The 21,491-nt window shown below is 43.3% G+C and overlaps 1 protein-coding gene across 2 annotated transcripts; it reads right to left on the reverse strand.

Annotated features, from left to right (window-relative positions):
- Positions 1 to 4,528: 4,528 nt before the first annotated feature.
- On the reverse strand, positions 4,529 to 11,549 carry LOC140064290 (proline-rich protein 29-like). Of its 2 annotated transcripts, XM_072111026.1 has the most exons (6): positions 11,388 to 11,549; positions 9,864 to 9,954; positions 9,509 to 9,624; positions 8,023 to 8,222; positions 7,160 to 7,230; positions 4,534 to 7,066 (listed from the first exon to the last, which is right to left on the reverse strand). In XM_072111026.1, exons 1-6 carry the CDS (start codon positions 11,454 to 11,456, stop codon positions 7,035 to 7,037), a joined length of 579 nt encoding a protein of 192 aa, XP_071967127.1. In that variant the 5' UTR covers positions 11,457 to 11,549; the 3' UTR covers positions 4,534 to 7,034. The 2 variants fall into 2 exon arrangements, with proteins under 2 accessions (XP_071967128.1, XP_071967127.1); XM_072111027.1 differs by lacking the exon at positions 7,160 to 7,230 and having other exon boundaries at positions 4,529 to 7,066.
- Positions 11,550 to 21,491: the final 9,942 nt, after the last annotated feature.

Here is a 21,491-nt window from a genome sequence, read left to right on the forward strand (position 1 = left end):
CCAAGATCCAACTAACATAGTTTTAACTGCAGCACCTATCATTTACCAATATTATTTCAGCGCTTCTTGCTCACCTCCTTTGGTTCCTCTCTGCCACCCATTGGTTTTAAGCCTGAGTCCATTTGGGGTATGTTGCCAAGACACTCTCTAGCCTGCCGCTGCCTCTGCATAGTCCCCTATAGTGTCAGGGTCAATTATTGCATGTTTTAGATGCTATCTAGCTTCATTCTGTCACTCTGTCATGGCCATGCTGTTGCCCATACTTTTGGCATAATGGTGCGATTAAGCAGCCTCAGAGGCATCCATGCATGCTGCCCCTGCGTTTTCCTGTCCATTTCCGTGGTGTTTCCATCCTTTTCTGAGGTTCCCAGGTGCTTGGCCAAGCTTCCCTGTGCAGATCCTTGGTCCCCTTGAAAAATGCTCGAGTCTCCCATTGACTTCAATGGGGCTCGTTATTCGAGACGAGCACTTGAGCATCGGGAAAAGTTCGTCTCGAATAACGAGTACCCGAGCATTTTAGTGCTCGCTCATCTCTAGATATTAGCTTTAATGGGAAACAAAAACATTTTCTTCCCAATCCCTTGACTAATGGGTCTTTGTGAAGCCATTTCCAGGCCTTTTAAAAAAAAAAGTGCCTCTAAGAGTAACGCAAATGGAGCAAATACTCTTCATGTGTTCTAATGCTGTGTTCAGCTCATTATGTAGATCTAACACATATATACTTGCTTTACCTATAACAGTATATACAGTCTGTATTGTGTGAGGCCATTGCAAATAAGTTTTCCAGGATGGGATAAGGAAAACCACACCTTTTAAATACCTTGCAGGGCAGCTCCCTTGTTGACTTGTTGGACGTTTAAACCAAATCAGAATATCTATTCCGGAAGGAACAGAACTTTAGATGGCACAGTTTCAATCTGTTCATGATTGCATCTGTTGAGTACAGTGTAGGAAACTGGTTTGGCTGGGTGAGAGGCTTTTGACTAGGGTTGGAAAGAGTGCTCCTTGTGGAGACTTTGCCAGCTAAGGCCATCATGTAGGCGTGTAGAGACTTATAGCCATTGGCGCTTCACTAGGGGATTCTAGGAAACTCTGCAAATAAGTTTTCTAAGATGGGATAAGAAAAGCCACACCTCTTTTAGTTACCTTGTAAGACAGCCTCCTTAACATCAAGCATGAATTTCAGGAAGCCTAATGACACTATGCAGGATTGAACCAAACCAGTATATCTATTCCAGAGGGAATGGAAAACTTATTTACATATTTTCTCAGAATCTTCTAGTGGAGCGTCAATGGCTGTAAGTCTCCACATGTCTACAAGACTGCCTTGATTGGCAAAGTCTTACTTCCTGGCCACATATAGGTATACACATATCTGCAGAGTCCCTTATTCATGTTTTCCAATTTTGTGGCACTAATATCATGGCGGTGAATATTATTTATTTCCTTTTTCACACTTCTTGAGAGTCATCTACACTTGTGAATTATGTACTGTAGTTGGGAGAGCAATAACCAGCAGGGGGAAGTCTTGTTTATATTAATATGCAGGTTTAGTGCACCTTATTTAAGAAATATTTACTAGCCAAGTGTCTACATCTTCCCTCCCGTATTGTGAGCCCTCATGGCAAGGTGAACTGCTTACTAAATGTACTGCACTGTGGAATTAATCAATAATATGCAGTATTGGCCTAGGGCAGTGGTGGCGAACCTATGGCACCTATGGTGCCCTTTCTGTGGGCACTCAGGCCATCACCCCAGAATGCAGTTCACCAGACAGAAATCAAAGAATCTACCTGCAGAATCTTACTACAATGATAGATAAGTTTGCCCTCCTCCTTTCAACTGCATTGGTGTCCTTAGGAGGCTGAAGGATTGAAAGTTGTCAATGAACATGGAGAAATACATTACTGCTTAAATTGCTGCGCTGACACTTTGCAATAAATAAGTGGCTTTTGGTTGAAGTCTGGGCAGTGAGGCTCTAAAAGGTTCGCCATCACTGGCCTAGGGGGACCTAGGGCTCATCAGGCAAAACGCACCATTATTAATGATGATAAAAACACAGATTTAGATTTTCGTTGTTCCTGTTGGGATGACAATGTATTTTAAGGCCCAATAAAAACACATAGCCATGTTCACAAGATGCAACTGAATTGCATTTTGAGACACAAGTGCATCCAGAATATCTTCTCCCTGAACCTAGATGTTTCTAGATCTAAACACTTGCACTCATTAAAGGAAACCTACCACTGCTCGCATGATAAAATCATGCGAGCAGACCACCTGGTAGGCTATTTAATACTGATGCCGGCACATACTTTAGTTAGGCACGGCGATCGTTAGTTTAGATAAAAAAATGTTTTACTTACCTATGAAAATATCCCTCCGGTGCTACCCCTACGTCATCTTCGGAAGGGAAATGCCTTCCGATCTTTAATTATTCCCGCCTCCTTCATTGTAGCCGTCCTCCTTCGGGTGCCGAGAGCCGTGACGTCACCAAGCTCTCGGCACCTATCGCTGTCCGGCTGTGTGAGAGCTAGTATCTGTGTGAGAGCTAGAATAAAGCCCCTATCGCCGATTTATAAGTTATATTAACTTATATCTCGGCGCACCTTTAAGTGGTAGGTTTTCTTTAAGTAGCAACGAGTGTCACTACTTACCTACTAGTGTAAACACTTCTGTATTCAGGGAGGCTTTTAGGGTACGATTGACCAACTAGGGAAGGTGCCCTTAGACTGGTGGCTGTTCAGTGGTTAATGTTTAAAAGGGGGTGTTTGACACTGTAATAGGAAGGGTATGGGAGGTGTTTAGTTGACCACTCACCCTTCTGTCTACCCCATTGGGTAGTCCCTCCCCCACTGCGGCAAGTAAAGGGTATATAGGGCTGCTCATTTGGTCTCTTCCCCTTCTCTTTACTGCAGCACTTGAATAGCTCCACCCTCCCTTCCCTTTTTAACCCCTTCAGGACATAGTCAGTTTATTGCTTAAGGCTCAGCCCCATTTTTTGTATTCTGACATGCATCGCTTTATATGGTTATAACTTTTAAACACTATTACTTATCAAAGATATTTTGAGCTAGTTTTTTTTACATGTTGTACTTTATTTAGGTGGTAAATATTGGCTGGTGTGTTTTGTGTTTATTTATGAAATTTTTTAAAAAATTATGAATTTTGTGAAAAATTAGCTTTTTTCAATATTATCTAGTTTTCAGACAGATACCGGTAGTTTTACAACCTAAATTATTTTCAAAATAACATTTCTCATATGTCTGCTTAACGTTTTTATAATTTTTAAAATGTCTGGGTAATTTATTTTGCTGTCATGGGGCTTACAAATCGAACATCGGTTTTCAGTGTTTTCAAGGAGATTTCACAATTGACTTTTTGAGGGATCATTATTGTCTTTAATTATATTTGCAATATACATTATATAGAATATATCAACTCATTTAAAGGGCACCTACCACCACGAATCTACCTATAAAGGTAGATCGGGTGGTAGGTGGATGTATGGGACGTGAGGATAGCCCTTTTTAGAGCTAATCCTCACGTCCCCGCTAGCGTTTTAGAAACTTTATTCCCCTAATATGTAAATTTACTTATGCGGCTACTGGGGCGTGGAGTAGCCGGACACGAGGCTACACGGCGCGGCTACTCCACGCCCCAGTAGCCGCTTTACCCCGCCTACCCTGTGATCTTCGGCGCGCAGCTCCCACTGCCACCAATGAATTTTATGAATATATATACTGCCACCAATGTATTTTATGGGATATAGCATATATGTCACCCCACATCCCCTGGGCAACGAGCATGGCCCCCTCATCCCCTAGGCAACGAGCATGGCCCCCTACCCCCTAGGCAACGAGCATGGCCCCCTACCCCCTAGGCAACGAGCATGGCCCCCTAACCCCTAGGCAACGAGCATGGCCCCCTAACCTCCTGGACAACGAGCATGGCCCCCTAGCCCCCTGGACAACGAGCATGGCCCCCACATCCCCTGGACAACGAGCATGGCCCGCACATCCCTTGGACAACAAGCATGGCCCCCTACCCCCTAGGCAACGAGCATGGCCTCTACCCCCTAGGCAACGAGCATGGCCTCTACCCCCTAGGCAACGAGCATGGCCTCTACCCCCTAGGCAACGAGCATGGCCCCCTACCCCCTAGGCAACGAACATGGCCCCCTACCCCCTAGGCAACGAGCATGGCCCCCTACCCCCTAGGCAACGAGCATGGCCCCTACCCCCTAGGCAACGAGCATGGCCCCCTAACCCCTAGGCAATGAGCATGGCCCCCTAACCCCTAGGCAACGAGCATGGCCCCCTAACCTCCTGGACAATGAGCATGGCCCCCTACCCCCTAGGCAACGAGCATGGCCCCCACATCCCCTGGACAACGAGCATGCCCCCCTACCCCCTTTTGTGTGTGTATGTGTGTGTTGTTTTATTTTGTCTTCCAGGACCTACTTAGCTCAAACATAACACTCCTCCATATGTCGCTTTATGCCACTTGAGTGGTGATTTATTCAAACTGTTCAGATTGCACAATTCACATACATTGTAATTTGAGTAGGTTGAGTAGGTAAAACACAGCAACTCACTTGACTCCATAGAGAATGCAAATAATGACACTGATGAGTATAATGAGTGATACATCTATAGCTCTGGCTCACTCTTTCCGCATTAGACTAAGGTATTTATAATATAATTTATTCGGAATAGTGCTCTGTTTATAATGTAAGTCACTGTGGGGGCTTTGTGCTTATTCTAGTTAAAGGAACACTCTAGACACAGATGATTCATTGAATTATACATTGTGCAGGGCCTGAAAGGAGGAGCATGACTCTATCCTGTGTATTTTCCTCTAATGCTTTGTGCCAGCAAATCTACATGAATCTATTACTCACATTCTACAGAGGGTGAATTCGTTTTCACATTTTAAATTCTGCCAAGCTAATTTTTATCCAGATTTCTAAGTGGCCTTTCCTTGAAGCGACTTGCGAATAGCACTGTATGGATGAATTCTCGACCGTTTTAAAACGAATACAAAAATAAATTCTCTATAAGCAAAATTACCCACCCAAACTTGTTCTCCCTCCCACTCTTCATTTTTCTTCTTTCTTCATTCATGACGATTGTTATAACATAGTTTTTTGTTTGCTGTCATATTGATCTGTTATAAGAGCTTCTCTGCCTCCTATCTACAAAGTGATTCTAATGTTTTACCCTCATTCTTAAATGCCACCAGCACCAATTTCTTTATCAGGAGTAGCTGCCAAGCGCTTGTTTCTGATTGTTACTACGGGGGAAACAGTATATATGGACTTTTCCCATTTAATATTTCTATTTTTTTGCTCCCCACCTTCAAAAAACCATAACTTTTTACATTTTTCTTTGTTCAAAGCTGTATGAGGGTTTGTTTTATGCGTAACCAATTGTACTTCCTAGTGGTGGTAGGTTAAATTCCATGCTGTTCACTGGAAAGCTGGAAAAAAATTCAAAAACAAATTTGTTAATCAAAATTGAACTAAAGGATTTACTAATAGATGAATGGGTTGATGATTTAAAAATTATTAAAAAGGTGACAAAAAAATCTATCATATGTTGTTTCCCAAGTTTTTGTCATACACTCAGCATTTTATGCTCCGAAGTTGCTAAATCACTTTGGTAAGGATAGGAATAAAAAGTGCCCAAGGTGCGATCCAAGTGATTCAGATCTGATCCATATGAAGTGAAGATGCCCGAAGTTCTATTGTTACTATTGCTACAGAAATAATTGACAGGTTGAAAACTACATTTAATTGTCGATTTCCACATAATCTAAAGGTCTGTGTGTTAGGAGTATGCTCAGTGAACATTGCGCTTAATATAAGTTACTATGAAGGGATTCATAATCTGTTCAGTTGATGACTGTGATCGATCATGGATTCTTAGGCCTATACAAAACTGACATATGAAGGGAGATTAAAGGAAGGGATTTTTTCTTCTCTATCATTCTCGTATAAAGAGGAGTGGGTGGAGTGGGCATCATTGAAAAAAAACATTTTTTGTTCATAAAGTGATAGAAAAATCTTTTATAAGATATATTTTTGTAGGTTTTGTATGCTTAGTATATAAATACAGCACCAGCATGAAGTTCAAAACATAAGTACAGTACTAGAACCTGTTACAGGTGCCCCTCGATGCCCGTTGGGGTGACCCTGGCACTTCTCACCTTTACAGCTCCTGATTCCTGCCCGTGGCCATATGCGCATCCCTGCCTTCTAGGGCGCGCATGTGCCGGCTTCAGCAAATTTAAAGAGCCAGTGCACCATTAATTGGCACTGGCAATTTCTTAGAAGGCTATTTAAACCTGCCTCAACCATCACACCCTGCCGGATCTTCATGCCTTGTGCTTTGTCTGATGCCCTGCGCTGTTATTGACATTTCTCATTGTAACCCCAGTTCCATTCTTGACTACGCTCCTTCGCTGTCTGTCTAGACCTATTCCTACGTCCACAACTCTGATCCCGTGCTTCCCGTCCTGACCTCCTGCCTGTCCCCGACTACGAGATTGCCTGCCGTTCCTGTACCTCGACCTTGGCTGCCACCACGGACATGTCACGCCTGTGGAACGACCTGGTGGTACCACACCACAGCAAGTCCAACCGCTTTGCTCTTTGAGCTCATTGGTGCATTGTGCATTCTGTCAAAGATAAGTATGCATATTAAATACTATAGTCCTGTAATTCACTGGATGTGATTCTACTATATTCTTTTGCGTGTGAGGTTGCAAAGGCTAGTCCATCTGGAACTGCACTAGACTATAGAGAAATGGGAAAGATGACCATGTGGAGTCCATGCTTCAAGGACTCTGAGCTCTATTGGTGGCACATGGTGTACATATTATCTGTGTCTGCTTGTATGATAAATAAATCAGTCACATGGAGTTCATTCATTTACTTGTACAAATGTATACATGTAAAGACTATATTTACAGAATTTCAATACAGACATTAAATAAGTAGATATAGACTTTAAAGATGTCTCTTAGATGAATCACATTCTTGCTTCAGTCAAGTCATAATATTCTAAAAGAACAAAAAAGAGATGTATCAGAACTGTGTATGACCCGTGTCACCCTGCATGGAATACAATCTTATTCATTTGGTCTGATCAGCTACCTGATGCCGGGGGAATGTCTGCTCCTACAGTGCCAGTGGCACTCAGGGGTGGAGGTGGTGGCACTGGTCGTCTGTAAGGGCATATAGAAACTTATTACATACAGTAACCTGATCTGATATTATATACATACTCTGTACTGCATCAATTCTAGGAGTTGCCAGTGGCCAGTGCTTGTTTCATTAGTGCTACATTAAAATAAAAATATGACTGTGTAAGAGGTAGACAGGTATTTTTGGCCGTGGTGAGGAGCCTTATGCGATGCCAGATGAGCTGCTGGTAACATCAGCAAGTATTGCGATCTACCACAAATCCATTTTCATGAAAGATTAAATTAAGATCTGGAAGGACATCTACCATCAGTTTGACTGATGGTAGATGTCCAGCATTAAAGGCCCGTTTCTTTATGCACTAATTGTATCTGTTTTAGTGCATAAAAAATGGGCCCATTTTCTAAGAAAATGACTTAAAAAAAATATGTGAATTAGCTGGAGAACGTCATAACGCCACCTGAGCGCCCACCCGCTGCTATTGTACCTCCTGCTACAGGCCAAGGAGGTAGGAGAGAGCAAAATCCCTGCTTTCTCCAGGCCCCGGCTCTCTGACGTAACCAGCCGGCTCCTAACTTCCCGGCCAGGAGCAGGAGGTAGGATTACAGCGAGGGACATGCATAAAATAAAACCTGGACATGTCATTTACAGATTTTTAAAAGTCATTTTCTTAGCAAACATGCCCTTTCTTTATGCACTAAAAACCATTCCAATTATTGCATAAAGAAAAAGGCGTGTAATGCTGGACATCTACCACAGCCAAACTGATGACTTGACATGTCTCATAGTCTTTTACCATCACATTAGCATCTTACTGGTCTATAATGCGTGAGGGTGTAGCTGGCTGTGTGTCTTGATTGATGTGTCTAACAGTTGGCTCACGATGAGGTAGAGGTGCCATTGGAGGCAGTGTGGGATACACTGGATATGATGGATAGCTGGATGGGTATGGCTCGTAATGATGGTGGTAGACCATTGGTTCATCGTCTTCAATTTCTACTGGAAGGATACTTGGCTATAAGGAAAGAAAATTTCTGTTATTTTCTTTAAAGGGTTTCTAGGGACTGTCATACGCATGATTTATATTATGGATGGGTCATAAATATCTGATCAGCGGGAGAGTGAAATTCATGACACGCCCACTGATCGACTTGATTAAAAGTTGTCACGCTCCATGGGACATATCAGCCTCAGCATATTTCCCCACATTTGCTTGTGACAGTCTCAATAAAATGATGAACATTGTGAAAACATGACATTTCTTATCGTGTACAAAACCTGAGTCTGCATTATACAGCACGTCAGAACTGGAGTTGCTATTCTGTTGGTAGTAACATATATAACACTTCTTATCCTGTACTAATCCTGATTTATAGTCTGTAGTGAAAGGCTTCAATCACTATTCTGCTAATGGAGTCACTATATACAAGACTTTATTTATTATGTACTAATCCTGCGTTATCCTTCAGAGCTGAAATCACTATTCAGCTGGTGAGTTATTCTGCACATTCATTACATTAGCATTTCTGTACTTATATCAAATGACAGCATGTTTTATACTTCAGAGCTTCAGTCACTTACCTACATTATACCACTTATCCTTTATCAGGAGTTACTGGGGCTCCTTTACTTACCCGTCCCGTCACGATCCCTGCTGTGCGTTGACCGACGAGCATTCGGAGCTGCCGCGATTCACTAAGATTGTGCGTGCCTTTTCCTGCATGTGTATCTTCCCTCTCAGGTCAGCCGGAGTTCACCTTCTTCTTCCTGGTGCATGTAAGTGCATGGCTTGCGCCACAATTTTGAATGTTAAATCCCGCCCATTGTCCGAATCTGTCGAACCGTCCGTCGGCCCGTCCCCCAATTTGTGTCACGTGAAAGCCGACACCGATGCGCCAAAATCTGATCCCGTGCGCCAATGAAAACCCTTCTAAATGTGGCGCACATCGGAAATTGTCGGGTATTACGAAGATAGTACGACCCGCGGACCCTTAGTAAATGAGCCCCACTGTCTACGTTGGACTCCAGAGCTGCACTCGTTATTTTGCTCATTTATAGCCATTAGCACAGCAGGCATAGTAACTATGTAGCTATGGGACTTAACATCTTACAGGCATTTACAATGATACATTAGGTCTAAGTGATTATGAAAGAAGCTGTAAATAATTAAATGTGGAGCTAGACTATATTTTACTACGATATCCTATGGTTACCACACTGTATGCATTATATATGTGTTTTATCACTTCACCGCATTATGCTTCATCCAATATAACATGTGCTGCTTTAGATGACACATACCATGGGATTAGGTGGTGTAGAACCATATCCAAAGCTGGAAAGAGCTGCCATTGTCATGTTGTTCATTATAACCTGATGCATTTGAGCATTCTGGATCATCATCAGCTCTATCAAATCTGTCAACAAAACATAGAAAATTTTGGAGACAAAAACAGGTAACAAAACATCCCAGGGAAAGATTATAGTCACCAAAGCTATGATGTCAGTGATGGAACATGAACCACAATAGTATAAAAAAGTGTGGAAAACAGATCTGTTTTGTGGAGGTATCAGAAAAGAGGTTAAGAAGGTTTAGATCTTCCTTCCCCATATGGATGGTTATGAAACACTGTATAGGAGAAATAGCAACTCTCACCTTCTTTAGCACGACCATGACGTATTGGATGCGACAGAGGAGGGGTGAAATCTGTTGGAAGTTGTTGGATGATTGTTGGCTGTTGGGGAACCTAAAATATAATTTGTATTAATTACATGGATAATAATGAACAATAAATCTGGGGGCAAATATATTGACTCCAAGTGAAAAAACTGAATAAGCAGCACATAAATGAATGTATGAATTTGTTTTCATATCTCAGTGTTCAGAGATAACCACAAGCCAATATGGTGAAACAACACTCATGATTGTAGATCAGACCCTTGAGATAATATATTATAAATGGATATGGATATACAGTATGATTTTATAGCAGTGAATTATCTCTTGGATCGGAGATTAGCTGTATGTTTGTAACCTATTAAGAAGAGCAATGCAGGGGTGTGAATTCGGTACTTCACTGGTTATGCTTAAATGCATAGTGTAAAGGACCCCGTGTTGACCCTGTTAATGTGTATGCTCCTGCTTTTGTTGGTACAAAGTGCGACTGGCTATCCCCTGAAATTATGGTGGCTTGACGTGAAGAAAGCAACACATACCTCATGATTTAGGGGTCCACTTAGAGGTAAGTGGGTTAAAGAAAACCTGCATGAGGATTTGCACCAACAAGCCATCACCAACCTGTTATCACAATGATGTCCTTCTATATTCTTGGAGATACAGAATTACACAGAAAATGAACTGCATGCAAATGACCTAGGGAGTCATGGGCTAAGAGAAGGGTCACACTGGTCTGACACCTCCTGACTTGACTTGTGTGCGATAGTAAAAGTACATAATCATAAGCTACCTTTAGCAGCCCCCCCCCTGAATTGTATTGACCAAGCACAGTAAGATGTGGAAGATGTGGAAAAATACCCAAAAAAGAATAAAAACTACAATATAATAACACAAGTCTTTGTAGGATATGCTAAAAAATGTCTAAAAATAGACAAGTTCACAAGCATCAGTACTATAAATTACCTATACTACAAATCCTAATTCTCCTAACAAAAATTATAAGGCAAGAATCAAGAGCAAGAAGGTAATAAAAGGGATGTACATGTAAATGTGAGTCAACAATTGGCAAATACAAGCCAAAGCAAAGGTATACGATACATAAACATCCAATACTAGATTAGAGATGCAAATAATAGTACCCTAGAGCAGTGAAGTACAAAAAATGTCAAATATCACCGTCTGAAATGGGGTAACCCTGCCCAAAAGGACATCAATAAACCCAAAGGAGACATCCCAGCAATAGTCTCCTTTGCACCATTGATTCTTTGGTTCACTTCTGTGCAGTGTTCAAAGCGCTTGTTCTATGTAATGTTTAATCTTTCTACAATATCGATGTACATCATTGTTATCATGGCATTGTCAAAAAAGTACTCCTTGTGTACAAGTAACAGACCATGTGTAGGCATATCACAGTCAATGTACAACCATCAAAGTGAAATCATCAGACACAGATATTGCAATGAGACATCTTAAATAATACTTTTCAGTTATCTGTGGACTTACTGTAGGAGAGATAATCTGTATTCCTGGGCTGGTGTAGTATGGGGTATCCACAGGCAATGGCTGGAACATACTGACCACAGGGATGAGCCACCAGGGCACAGGGCAAGGAGTAGCAATTCAGATCTGTGCTGTAAGAGAGAAATACAAAGCACTGGCCAAACTGGGAGAGGCAAGGACTGGTTACTGGGGAGACAGAGTGTACACAAATACTGCAAATACATTGCACTCACATCCACTGCGAACCTCTGAGTCACTGTCATCTTCTACATTGTTAAAAAGTTTATTCAGATAATTCCTCAGGATCATATTTACTGTTGTCGTTGGTCAAGGCACCCAGCCAAAATAAATACACCATGTTTAGAATCCATATCAGAAATCCGAAAAATCAGCTATAAAGAGACAGAAGTGATCAGATATAGCTTCTGTTCCTTAAGCACAGAACATCCCTGATCTGCAACCATGGCACATGTCAGATGGACATCATGTCACAAACCTGCTAAGCAGCGGCCCAGATCTGATAGTAAAGAACTATCCAGGAAAACCACTAATTGTTACGGGGCAAATCTCAAAAAACGCCCCCCCCCCCCTCTTCCGAATTTATTAAAATATATACAATGCTCCCTGATTTTTAGCATAATCAGCCCCCATAATAATATTTATCATTTATGTATGGATTATAGTGTATCCCACACTATCCCACTAAGTTACCTTACACATTGCTTACCCCAAATTAATTCTAATATATACACTACCCCCTTTTAATTAAAAGTTTAATGTACAGTTTCTTTTAAATTATAATATCGTGCCTGTCATGAATTACTATACCATCAAACGAATAATTAATAAATAATTACCGACTTTGTTCCAAGATGATGACCTGCATGATTTTCTTTCAGATGGTGTAACATTTGTAGCAAACAGGGCAGCCATGATTGGCTCATTTGTTTCCCCAAGCATGTTTAGTAGTAACCACGAAAGTACTATGGCTTAGGCTACATTTACGAAAACGTATGCCCGTAGGTGGCCATACGTGAGCCGCACAGGAGAGGAGGAGTGCTGACCCTTCCTCTCTCCATTGAAAATAATGCAACACGGCCGTAGATAAAGCTTGCTCTATCTGTTTGCGGCTACAGATGTAAGGTGAGCACACCTTGTGCTCACTGGATACGTCCCGTTCACGTTTGTGTGAATGCAGCTTAGGGCTGTATTCACACGACCGTTGGGGGCGTATGTACGGCCGCAAGCTTGTGGCCGTACATACGTCCCCCATAGATGGCAATGGATGCACGAAGAGTGTTACGGTGCTGCACATGTGTGGCACCATACCACTCCACACATGGGGAAAAGATAGAACATGTCCTAACTTTCCTCGTGTTATGGTGCCATGCGCTATGCTTCACTACGGAGAGGGGAGGGGGTCACCCCTCTTCCTTTACATCGCGGAGAATGTATGCCCGGCGGGCATACGTTTGTGTGCATGTAACCTAACACTGTATATTTGGCAGCTTGTACAGAATACAGACTACAGTATGTAGGCTGCACCAGTTGTCCCTTGAGGATCCGCGTCAGGCGACATATTTCAGATGTTGCTCATGAGGTGGTGACCGTTTCCCCATTGACCTGTCACTTCAGAGTTACACATGCAGGAAATACAGAAAAGGCACGTAAACCCGCAAAGGGAGGAGATCATTCCAAAAAGTTAATGAATAGAGAATCATTTTGGATATTTTTGTTTGGCACCTGGCAGCCGCAAAATCAACGTCAGGATTTAATATTATGTTACTAAGGTAATGGATGGAGGAAATAACAATATAAATATAACATTTAGTGGAATTGTATTTGGAAATTGTACCTCTATGTGACTTTATTGATAACATTGCCCTGAATATTCTTATTAGTCTCACTAAGTTTATTTGAATCTGGTAGCAGCTATGTAGATTGTATACTAGATTGAAACATAGGGGTGGATGTATTAACGCACTAGTGGCACTATTCTGGTGGTTTTGCGCCTAAAACACTGGGGGGGATGTATTAACGCACTTGCGGCACAATTCTGGTGGTTTTGCGCTTAAAACACTAACAGTTATCAAGGCTTTTAGACCATTTTTTTTCCCCTTTTCCGACTCGCCGAACAAGGGGCATGTCCTTTGAGAAAATGGGAGTGGCCTTGAGAGAAAAGTAGGTCTAAAGTAGGAACCGACAGTCTTATCCTGCACCAGAATTCATCATGACAGTGATAAATTTGGCGCAACAAAAGACTAGTGTTTTCTAACTGGCGGAACCTGAGACACATTGTTAAATTCCCCCCATAATGTTCCTTCTTTTTCCAAATTGGTATAAAGTGATATTGTAGCTAAAACCCAATGTATAACTTGTCTTTTTCTATGGTGTGTTGATAAAGTTTGTTTTAATAAAGGTCTGGATCGAAATACATGTACATTTCTACATGTATTTGCACCAGACAACTGGCAAATATACACTGAGAATTTTCCCCATACAACCCAATATCCCTCCAACAGCTCATGATAATTTTGTCTGCAGCCACCAATAGAGGGCATCAGTGCGTAGGAATTAGTACACTTATTATTTTAACAGTACTGTTTTGTATTGGATAAAACTTTCTTTTTACAAAGGAAGAGCTGCCCAACGGGCTTGAGCTTCTTCCCCATAGAATTTGTATAGAATTTGTTGGAGTAGCTCCACAACATACCATTTTTCCATTATATTCACTGTAATGGCTGCTATATTGATACATTTTATACATTACCTTAACAATAACAATGAAAATCTTTCTTTTACAGATATACCAGTCTGACCCCATAAAACCCCCTGACCCCATTTCTACATGTCTTTTTCTATGTTAACTTATTTAGAATAGTTCTGCCCTCAGACGTCTGATACATCTCCCCTATTTCTAGTAAGAAGCTATCTTAAATAGGGTAAACAATGGGGCAGATTTATCAAGCTGTCTGAAAGTCAGAATATTTCTAGTTGCCCATGGCAACCAATCACAGCTCCCCTTTGAAATATTAATGAGCATTGGTAAAATGAAAGCTGAGCTGTGATTGGTTGCCATGGGCAACTAGAAATATTCTGACTTTCAGACAGCTTGATAAATCTGCCCCAATATCTCTGATGCAAATAGCCAATATATGTATCTTTTTGATGATAAAAAACAAAGTCAAGACGTACAATGTAAGTCCTTGGTCTTTTCTGCACCTTACAGTCTCCAATTTCATTACAACAGACGTATACTGCAAAACAATGGAGCTCATTTACTTACCGCTTACTGGTCCGCTGGAGTTCACAGAAAGTGCATTGTCCGACTACAATGCACTGTGCCGCAATTCATTAAGATTGTGCGCCCGATATCCTGCATGTGTTGCTCCCCCTCCCCACCCACCCGGTCAGGTCTGACAGAATTTACTATCTTTTTCCTGGTGCATGTAAGTGCTAGGGCTTGTGACACAAATCCTGCACTCAGTCCGAATCAGTTGGATTGTCCGACAGCAACCCCTCACAATTTGCGTCGCATGGAAGCCAGCGCAGCTTCGCTGTAATCCTGGCACAGACACTTGCTAAATACCTGTCCAAGCCATGCAATCCCGGAAAATGGCGCTCAGTCCAACGAAAGCAAGCAGCGCGACCCTCAGTAAATATTCTGATTTTGTATCGGAACCCCATATTATTTACAATTTTACAACAAGGTTTTCATTGTGTTGTTTAACGTGGTCGATGTTTGGGCCAAAGGTTATCTTCTAATATGTTCAAATCCACAATTACACAGCCTGCTTAACCCACATATAAGGGGAATTGTAAATGTGCTGATAATTGTTGTGTATGACTAAATCTACCCATTTAGTATGCATTACTACACAAAAACAGAGCAACATAAAAATAAATCTAAGCTGTAAAAGTACAAATGTTACCTACATGATAAACTACTTGATAACAATGTCAACTACAGTGTGTAGGGTGCACTTTGAGAAAAGTAAAAGAAAAACATTTATCAGAACCTATTGAAGGTACTACCCATACTATTGCTAAACGCTAAAAGATTATCAGGGGGGTGACTGGAGCAAGTCCATTCTGAACCGTGAAACTTAATACATGCTAAGGGACTAAATTTAAAGTCTCATCTCATGTAATTTTACTTCATCTTATATATATATATATATATATATATATATATATATATATATCGTATAAACTCGTGTATAAGCCGAGTTTTTCAGCACAAAAAATGTGCTGAAAAACGTCCCCTCGGCTTATACACGAGTCAGTCAGTCAAAATTACTTAAAAAAAAAATAAACTTATATACTCACCCTCCGGTGGCCCCGATGCGCAGCGCTGCTCCCCCGATGTCCGCGCGGCTCGTCTTCAGGCATCCGCGCCCGTCTTCTGTCTTCTGCTCGGCGCCGCCATTGTTTTTCCCCCGGGCGGCGCCTAGCATGACGTCAGCAGCGGCGCGTCATACTAGGTGCCGGCCCGGGAGAGAGCAATGGCGGCGCCCCGCAGAAGAAGGAAGACGGGCGCAGAAGCCTGAAGACCAGTGGCGTGGACATCGGGGGAGCAGCGCTTCACATCGGGGACACCGGAGGGTGAGTATATAAGTTTATTTATTTTTTGTATGCTGGGGCGGCTGTATACTACTGGGGGCAGGCTGTATACTACTGGGGGCAGGCTGTATACTACTGGGGGCAGGCTGTATACTACTCGGGGGCAAGCTGTATACTGCTGGGGTCAGGCTGAGGTGGCTGTATACTACTGGGGGATGCTGTATACTACTGGGGGATGCTGTATACTACTGGTGGATGCTGTATACTACTGGGGTCAGGCTGAGGTGGCTGTATACTACTGGGGGATGCTGTATACTACTGGGGGATGCTGTATACTACTGGGGTCAGGCTGAGGTGGCTGTATACTACTGGGGCATGCTGTATACTACTGGGGCATGCTGTATACTACTGGGGGATGCTGTATACTACTGGGGGAAGCTGTATACTACGGGGGAAGCTATATACTACAAGGGGCTAGCTGTATACTACATGGGGCTTGCTGTATACTACATGGGGCTGGCTGTATACTACTGGGGGCAAGATGGGCTGGCTGTATACTACTGGGGGCTGGCTGTATACTACTGGGGGCAGGCTGGGGTGGCTGTATACTGGGGCAGGCTGTATACTATAGGGGGCTGGTTGGCTGTATACTGGGGGTGTCTGTGACCAATGCATTTCCCACCCTCGGCTTATACTCGAGTCAATAGGTTTTCCCAGTTTTTGGTGGTAAAATTAGGGGCCTCGGCTTATACTCGGGTCGGCTTATACTCGAGTATATACGGTATATATATATATATATATATATATATCTATCTGCATTTCCTTTTTTCCCAATATGTGCAAACTTATGAATTTTTCATACATATTTACCTCCCATTTTTATGTCAAGGATTGTTCTTTTTTCTTTTCCCCATTCTGCTTCCTACATAAAACTTGGATTTTTTCCCTTGGGGGAGATTTACCAGTGCTTCTTCGCCAGTTTTTTGTCGTAGAAGCAGTGATGCACAATGCAAGAAATTGGGATTATTTCTGCAACCATGCAGACCAAAATTGTTCTAGCAGAATATAAACCTTCACTTGGAAGTCTGCAGGGTCACAGTTTGGGTGCTGATAATACGGTGAAGAAAGTTGGCTGCGTCTTCTGGCTATAAATATAGCTGCCTCTGCTGTGGCTCCTCGGCAGCCTGCCCAGCATATTCTCCGACTGCTGCACACATCTGTGACGCTTGGGACAGAAAATGGTCCGAGGGACACAAATATTATCTTAAATTTCCAGCCCCTTCCTGTGTTCCCTGCCGGATCTTTGTGCCTCACAGCCTAAGAGAAAGCTCCCCAGCGATTATCATGCGTTCCTGTATCTCCTGCGTTTCTGTGCCTCCAGTGTTCCTGTGTATTCCTGTGTATTCCTCTGTTCCAGTGTGTTCCTGTGTTACCAGAGTCCCTCTGTGTTCCTGTGTTGCTGTGTTCCTGTGTGCCTGTGTTCCCGCACCCTTCTGCTTGGACCTCCCATTGCTGACCTCGGATTGGACTTGACGTTGCATCTCTGCCGCCTGCCCTGACCATGAGACTGTCTCCTGCTAAGGTACCTTGACCCCCGGCTGCCACTGTGGGCTAGTCGCACCTGTGGAATGACCTGGTGGTACCCTGCCGCAGCAAGTCTAACCCGCTTTGCGATGGGCTCTGGTGAACACCAGGTGCCACTTAGACTCCGGTCCCAGGTGTCGGCTAGTACCATCTCCCGCGGTGGTACTGGTGGTACTGAATGTATACACTTACCACTGAACTCAAAATATCTCATGGGTCTTAGCTCCGCCTAGTGGTGGCTGCATGAAAATGCTGTGAAAACATGTAATGAAACTGAAATGTAGTGTCAGGATCTCCTTCTCATTAAGGCTTCATAGGTGTCATGTTATGTGTCAGCTCCCTGCTGCACCATGTTGCGGGGAATGGGGGAAGATGAGTATATGATTTTTTTTTTATTGCACAGCAAAAAGCGCCACAATAAGTCGGAAGTCTGGCTGTGGGGCTACAAAAGTGGCAGCCATTACATGGGGAAAAGGCTGTAGGAAAGTAAGGCTACAGAAACAGGAGAATTTTCATACTTTTTTATCCCCTACTTCGCTGCACCCTCTGTCAATAATCTTGCGGCAGCACAGAGTATTAGCTTTATGCTGCTGCCATATTTCCTGCACTGATTGAGAGTGGGGAGGGGTGAAGGAACAGGAAGAAGGATGGTCAGTGTTTGGAGGAGGGGTGGTAACAGGTAGAGCCGCTGATGGGGTTATGGTGATGCCCCCCAAAGCACTTGTTTGAATAAAGTTAACTTAAACTAAGGTCGTGAAGGGGAGACTTATAGCCACAGGGGGATTCTAGGAAATATGCAAATAGGTTTTCCAAGATGGAATAAGGAAAACAATGCTTCTTTTAGCTTCCTTGTAACACAGCCGCCTTAACATCAAGTATGACTTTCAAGAATCCTAATGACATGATGTGGGATTAAAGCCAAACCAGTATATCTATTCCAAAAGGAACAGCCTCCCAACTCATGGCAATGCTGTTTCAATAGGGCACATTTATTAAGGGTCCGAACACCACATTTGCGCCGGGTTTCCCAACTTTTTACTGTTTTGTCTGGATTGTGGCGCATCGGCACTGTATTGGATGCGACACAAATTGGGGGGTGTGGACGTCGGAGAACTCGACTAATTTAAACAAACCACAGAATTTAAAAACTAAAGATCAACATTCACATGCACCAGGAAGAAGAAGGTGAACTCCAGCAGACCTCAGCGGGGATAGCGACGCATGCAGGAAATTGGACGCACGATTTTAGTGAATCGCAGCAGCTCAGAATCCTCGTCGGACATTCCGGATCAGCGGCGTCAAAGGGACAGGTAAGTAAATGTGCCCCATTGTCTTTGTATCTTTTCAGTACAGTGCAGAGACTTTGCCTCAATTATACCCTCATAAATACAGTGCATACATAGTCAAACAGTATATACATACACATGTTATGTACAAAAACATACATACCGTATAAACACACCATATACACACACTGCATATATATATACACTCACCGGCCACTTTATTAGGTACACCTGTCCAACTGCTCGTTAACACTTAATTTCTAATCAGCCAATCACATGGCGGCAACTCAGTGCATTTAGGCATGTAGACATGGTCAAGACAATCTCCTGCAGTTCAAAACGAGCATCAGTATGGGGAAGAAAGGTGATTTGAGTGCCTTTGAACGTGGCATGGTTGTTGGTGCCAGAAGGGCTGGTCTGAGTATTTCAGAAACTGCTGATCTACTGGGATTTTCACGCACAACCATCTCTAGGGTTTACAGAGAATGGTCTGAAAAAGAAAAAACATCCAGTGAGCGGCAGTTCTGTGGGCAGAAATGCCTTGTTGATGCCAGAGGTCAGAGGAGAATGGGCAGACTGGTTCGAGCTGATAGAAAGACAACAGTGACTCAAATCGCCACCCGTTACAACCAAGGTAGGCAGAAGAGCATCTCTGAACGCACAGTACGTCGAACTTTGAGGCAGATGGGCTACAGCAGCAGAAGACCACACCGGTTGCCACTCCTTTCAGCTAAGAACAGGAAACTGAGGCTACAATTTGCACAAGCTCATCGAAATTGGACAGTAGAAGATTGTAAAAGCGTTGCCTGGTCTAATGAGTCTCGATTTCTGCTGCAACATTCGGATGGTAGGGTCAGAATTTGGCGTCAACAACATGAAAGCATGGATCCATCCTGCCTTGTATCAGCGGTTCAGGCTGGTGGTGGTGGTGTCATGGTGTGGGGAATATTTTCTTGGCACTCTTTTGGGCCCCTTGGTACCAATTGAGCATCGTTGCAACGCCACAGCCTACCTGAGTAATGTACCCAACATCTGATGGCTACTTTCAGCAGGATAATGCGCCATGTCATAAAGCTGGAATCATCTCAGACTGGTTACTTGAACATGACAATGAGTTCACTGTACTCAAATGGCCTCCACAGTCACCAGATCTCAATCCAATAGAGCATCTTTGGGATGTGGTGGAACGGGAGATTCGCATCATGGATGTGCAGCCGACAAATCTGCGGCAACTGTGTGATGCCATCATGTCAATATGGACCAAAATCTCTGAGGAATGCTTCCAGCACCTTGTTGAATCTATGCCACGAAGAATTGAGGCAGTTCTGAAGGCAAAAGGGGGTCCAACCCGTTACTAGCATGGTGTACCTAATAAAGTGGCCGGTGAGTGTATATATATATATATATATATATATATAATATCCTTCAATGTATGCAAAATGGTGAAAGAATGACACTCGCCAACTTGCAACATCACATTATTGTTTTTATAGAAGTGCTCCAGACATTTTCAGGTTAAGGGAGTGATGCAGGGGTGCTCTGTGGAACAAGCAATGGCTGTTTCGAGTGTGTAGCACTTCTTCCAGCTTGTTAATACATTTTGATTGAAAAGCCGGAAGAAGCGGTACACGCACGAAATGGTCATCGCTTGTTCCACAAAGCAGCACTGCATCACCCTTACCCTGTGGTGCATAAACCTACTATATAACCCTAACCAGTGCTCACAAGCAGAAACGGTTGCAGTGAGCCCAGACATACATGAAAACTAATTTTCAAACAGTCTTGTTAATTGATGAGTGATGGTCCAGATGGATGGTGCAACATCCCCCACCGGGGCCTAGCCTTTTCTTGGGGCGTGGAGACAGCCGGGGCCTGCAGTACCTGAGTGGCTGGCGGTTGCGGCCTAGGCACGCTAGTGTCACGGTGTTTGGTATGGGGGGACCGGAGGGCTGTCCTACAGCCTGGCAGGTCTCCAGCAGGGTGGTGTTGGCAAGAAATGATGAGGGAGAGGCTGCTATAGCGGTTCTCCCTGGGGCAACCCTTTAGTGTCTGGAGTATGAGTCTCTGTGTGATGGACAGGGTGCCCTTTGATGGTGACAGCCATGGTAGCAGGGACCAGACGGAGGCAGACATTGAGCAAAAATAACTTACAGTTCTTTATTGGAACCGACAGGAACAGTAGCAACGTGCCTTGACAAATGGTAGAATGCTGGAGATGCAGTTGGAGGGAGCCACAGGAGTAGATCACCAGCCTGGATGCAATGGCAGGCTGGGGAATAGCTGTGTCCTACTAGGATGCTTCAGCTTGTCCGGGGTTGCTTCAGATATCACCCTTAAAGGTAGGATGATATCCCTTTCTCTCACTGTCTAACTCTTCACTCTTCAGGCAGGGAGCTGAGCTCTCCTGATCTGGTCTGGTGTGCTGGCTGCACTGACTCCTCTGAGTCTGTAATCTGATCTGTGAGAGAGGACTCTCTCCTCACACTGGACTCTCTTCTGAGAGAGAACTGACTTCTAGAAGTTTCCTGACCAGGGGTTTTGTTACTCCCACTGGTCAGGTGGTGGCTACTCCTCCAATTACATCTTAGGTCACAGAATCAAGATATGAACATATGTGATTGGATGACACATATTACATCACATAAAGCAATTAACTCCTGCCTTACCAGGCAGA

The sequence above is a fragment of the Engystomops pustulosus genome, chromosome 6 (genome assembly GCF_040894005.1).
Source record: "Engystomops pustulosus chromosome 6, aEngPut4.maternal, whole genome shotgun sequence".
In the NCBI taxonomy this organism is placed as follows: Eukaryota; Metazoa; Chordata; class Amphibia; order Anura; family Leptodactylidae; genus Engystomops; species Engystomops pustulosus.

What these genes read in the sequence shown, in the direction of transcription:
- LOC140064290 (XM_072111026.1), bottom strand. Translation starts at nt 11,456, where the DNA reads ATGTTCCAGCCATTGCCTGTGGATACCCCATACTACACCAGCCCAGGA. An exon ending in TACAGATTATCTCTCCTACA is followed by an intron (nt 9,955 to 11,387) that starts GTAAGTCCACAG and finishes ATTATATTTTAG; the next exon opens with GTTCCCCAACAGCCAACAAT. An exon ending in AGACATTCCCCCGGCATCAG is followed by an intron (nt 7,067 to 7,159) that starts GTAGCTGATCAG and finishes TTGTTCTTTTAG; the next exon opens with AATATTATGACTTGACTGAA.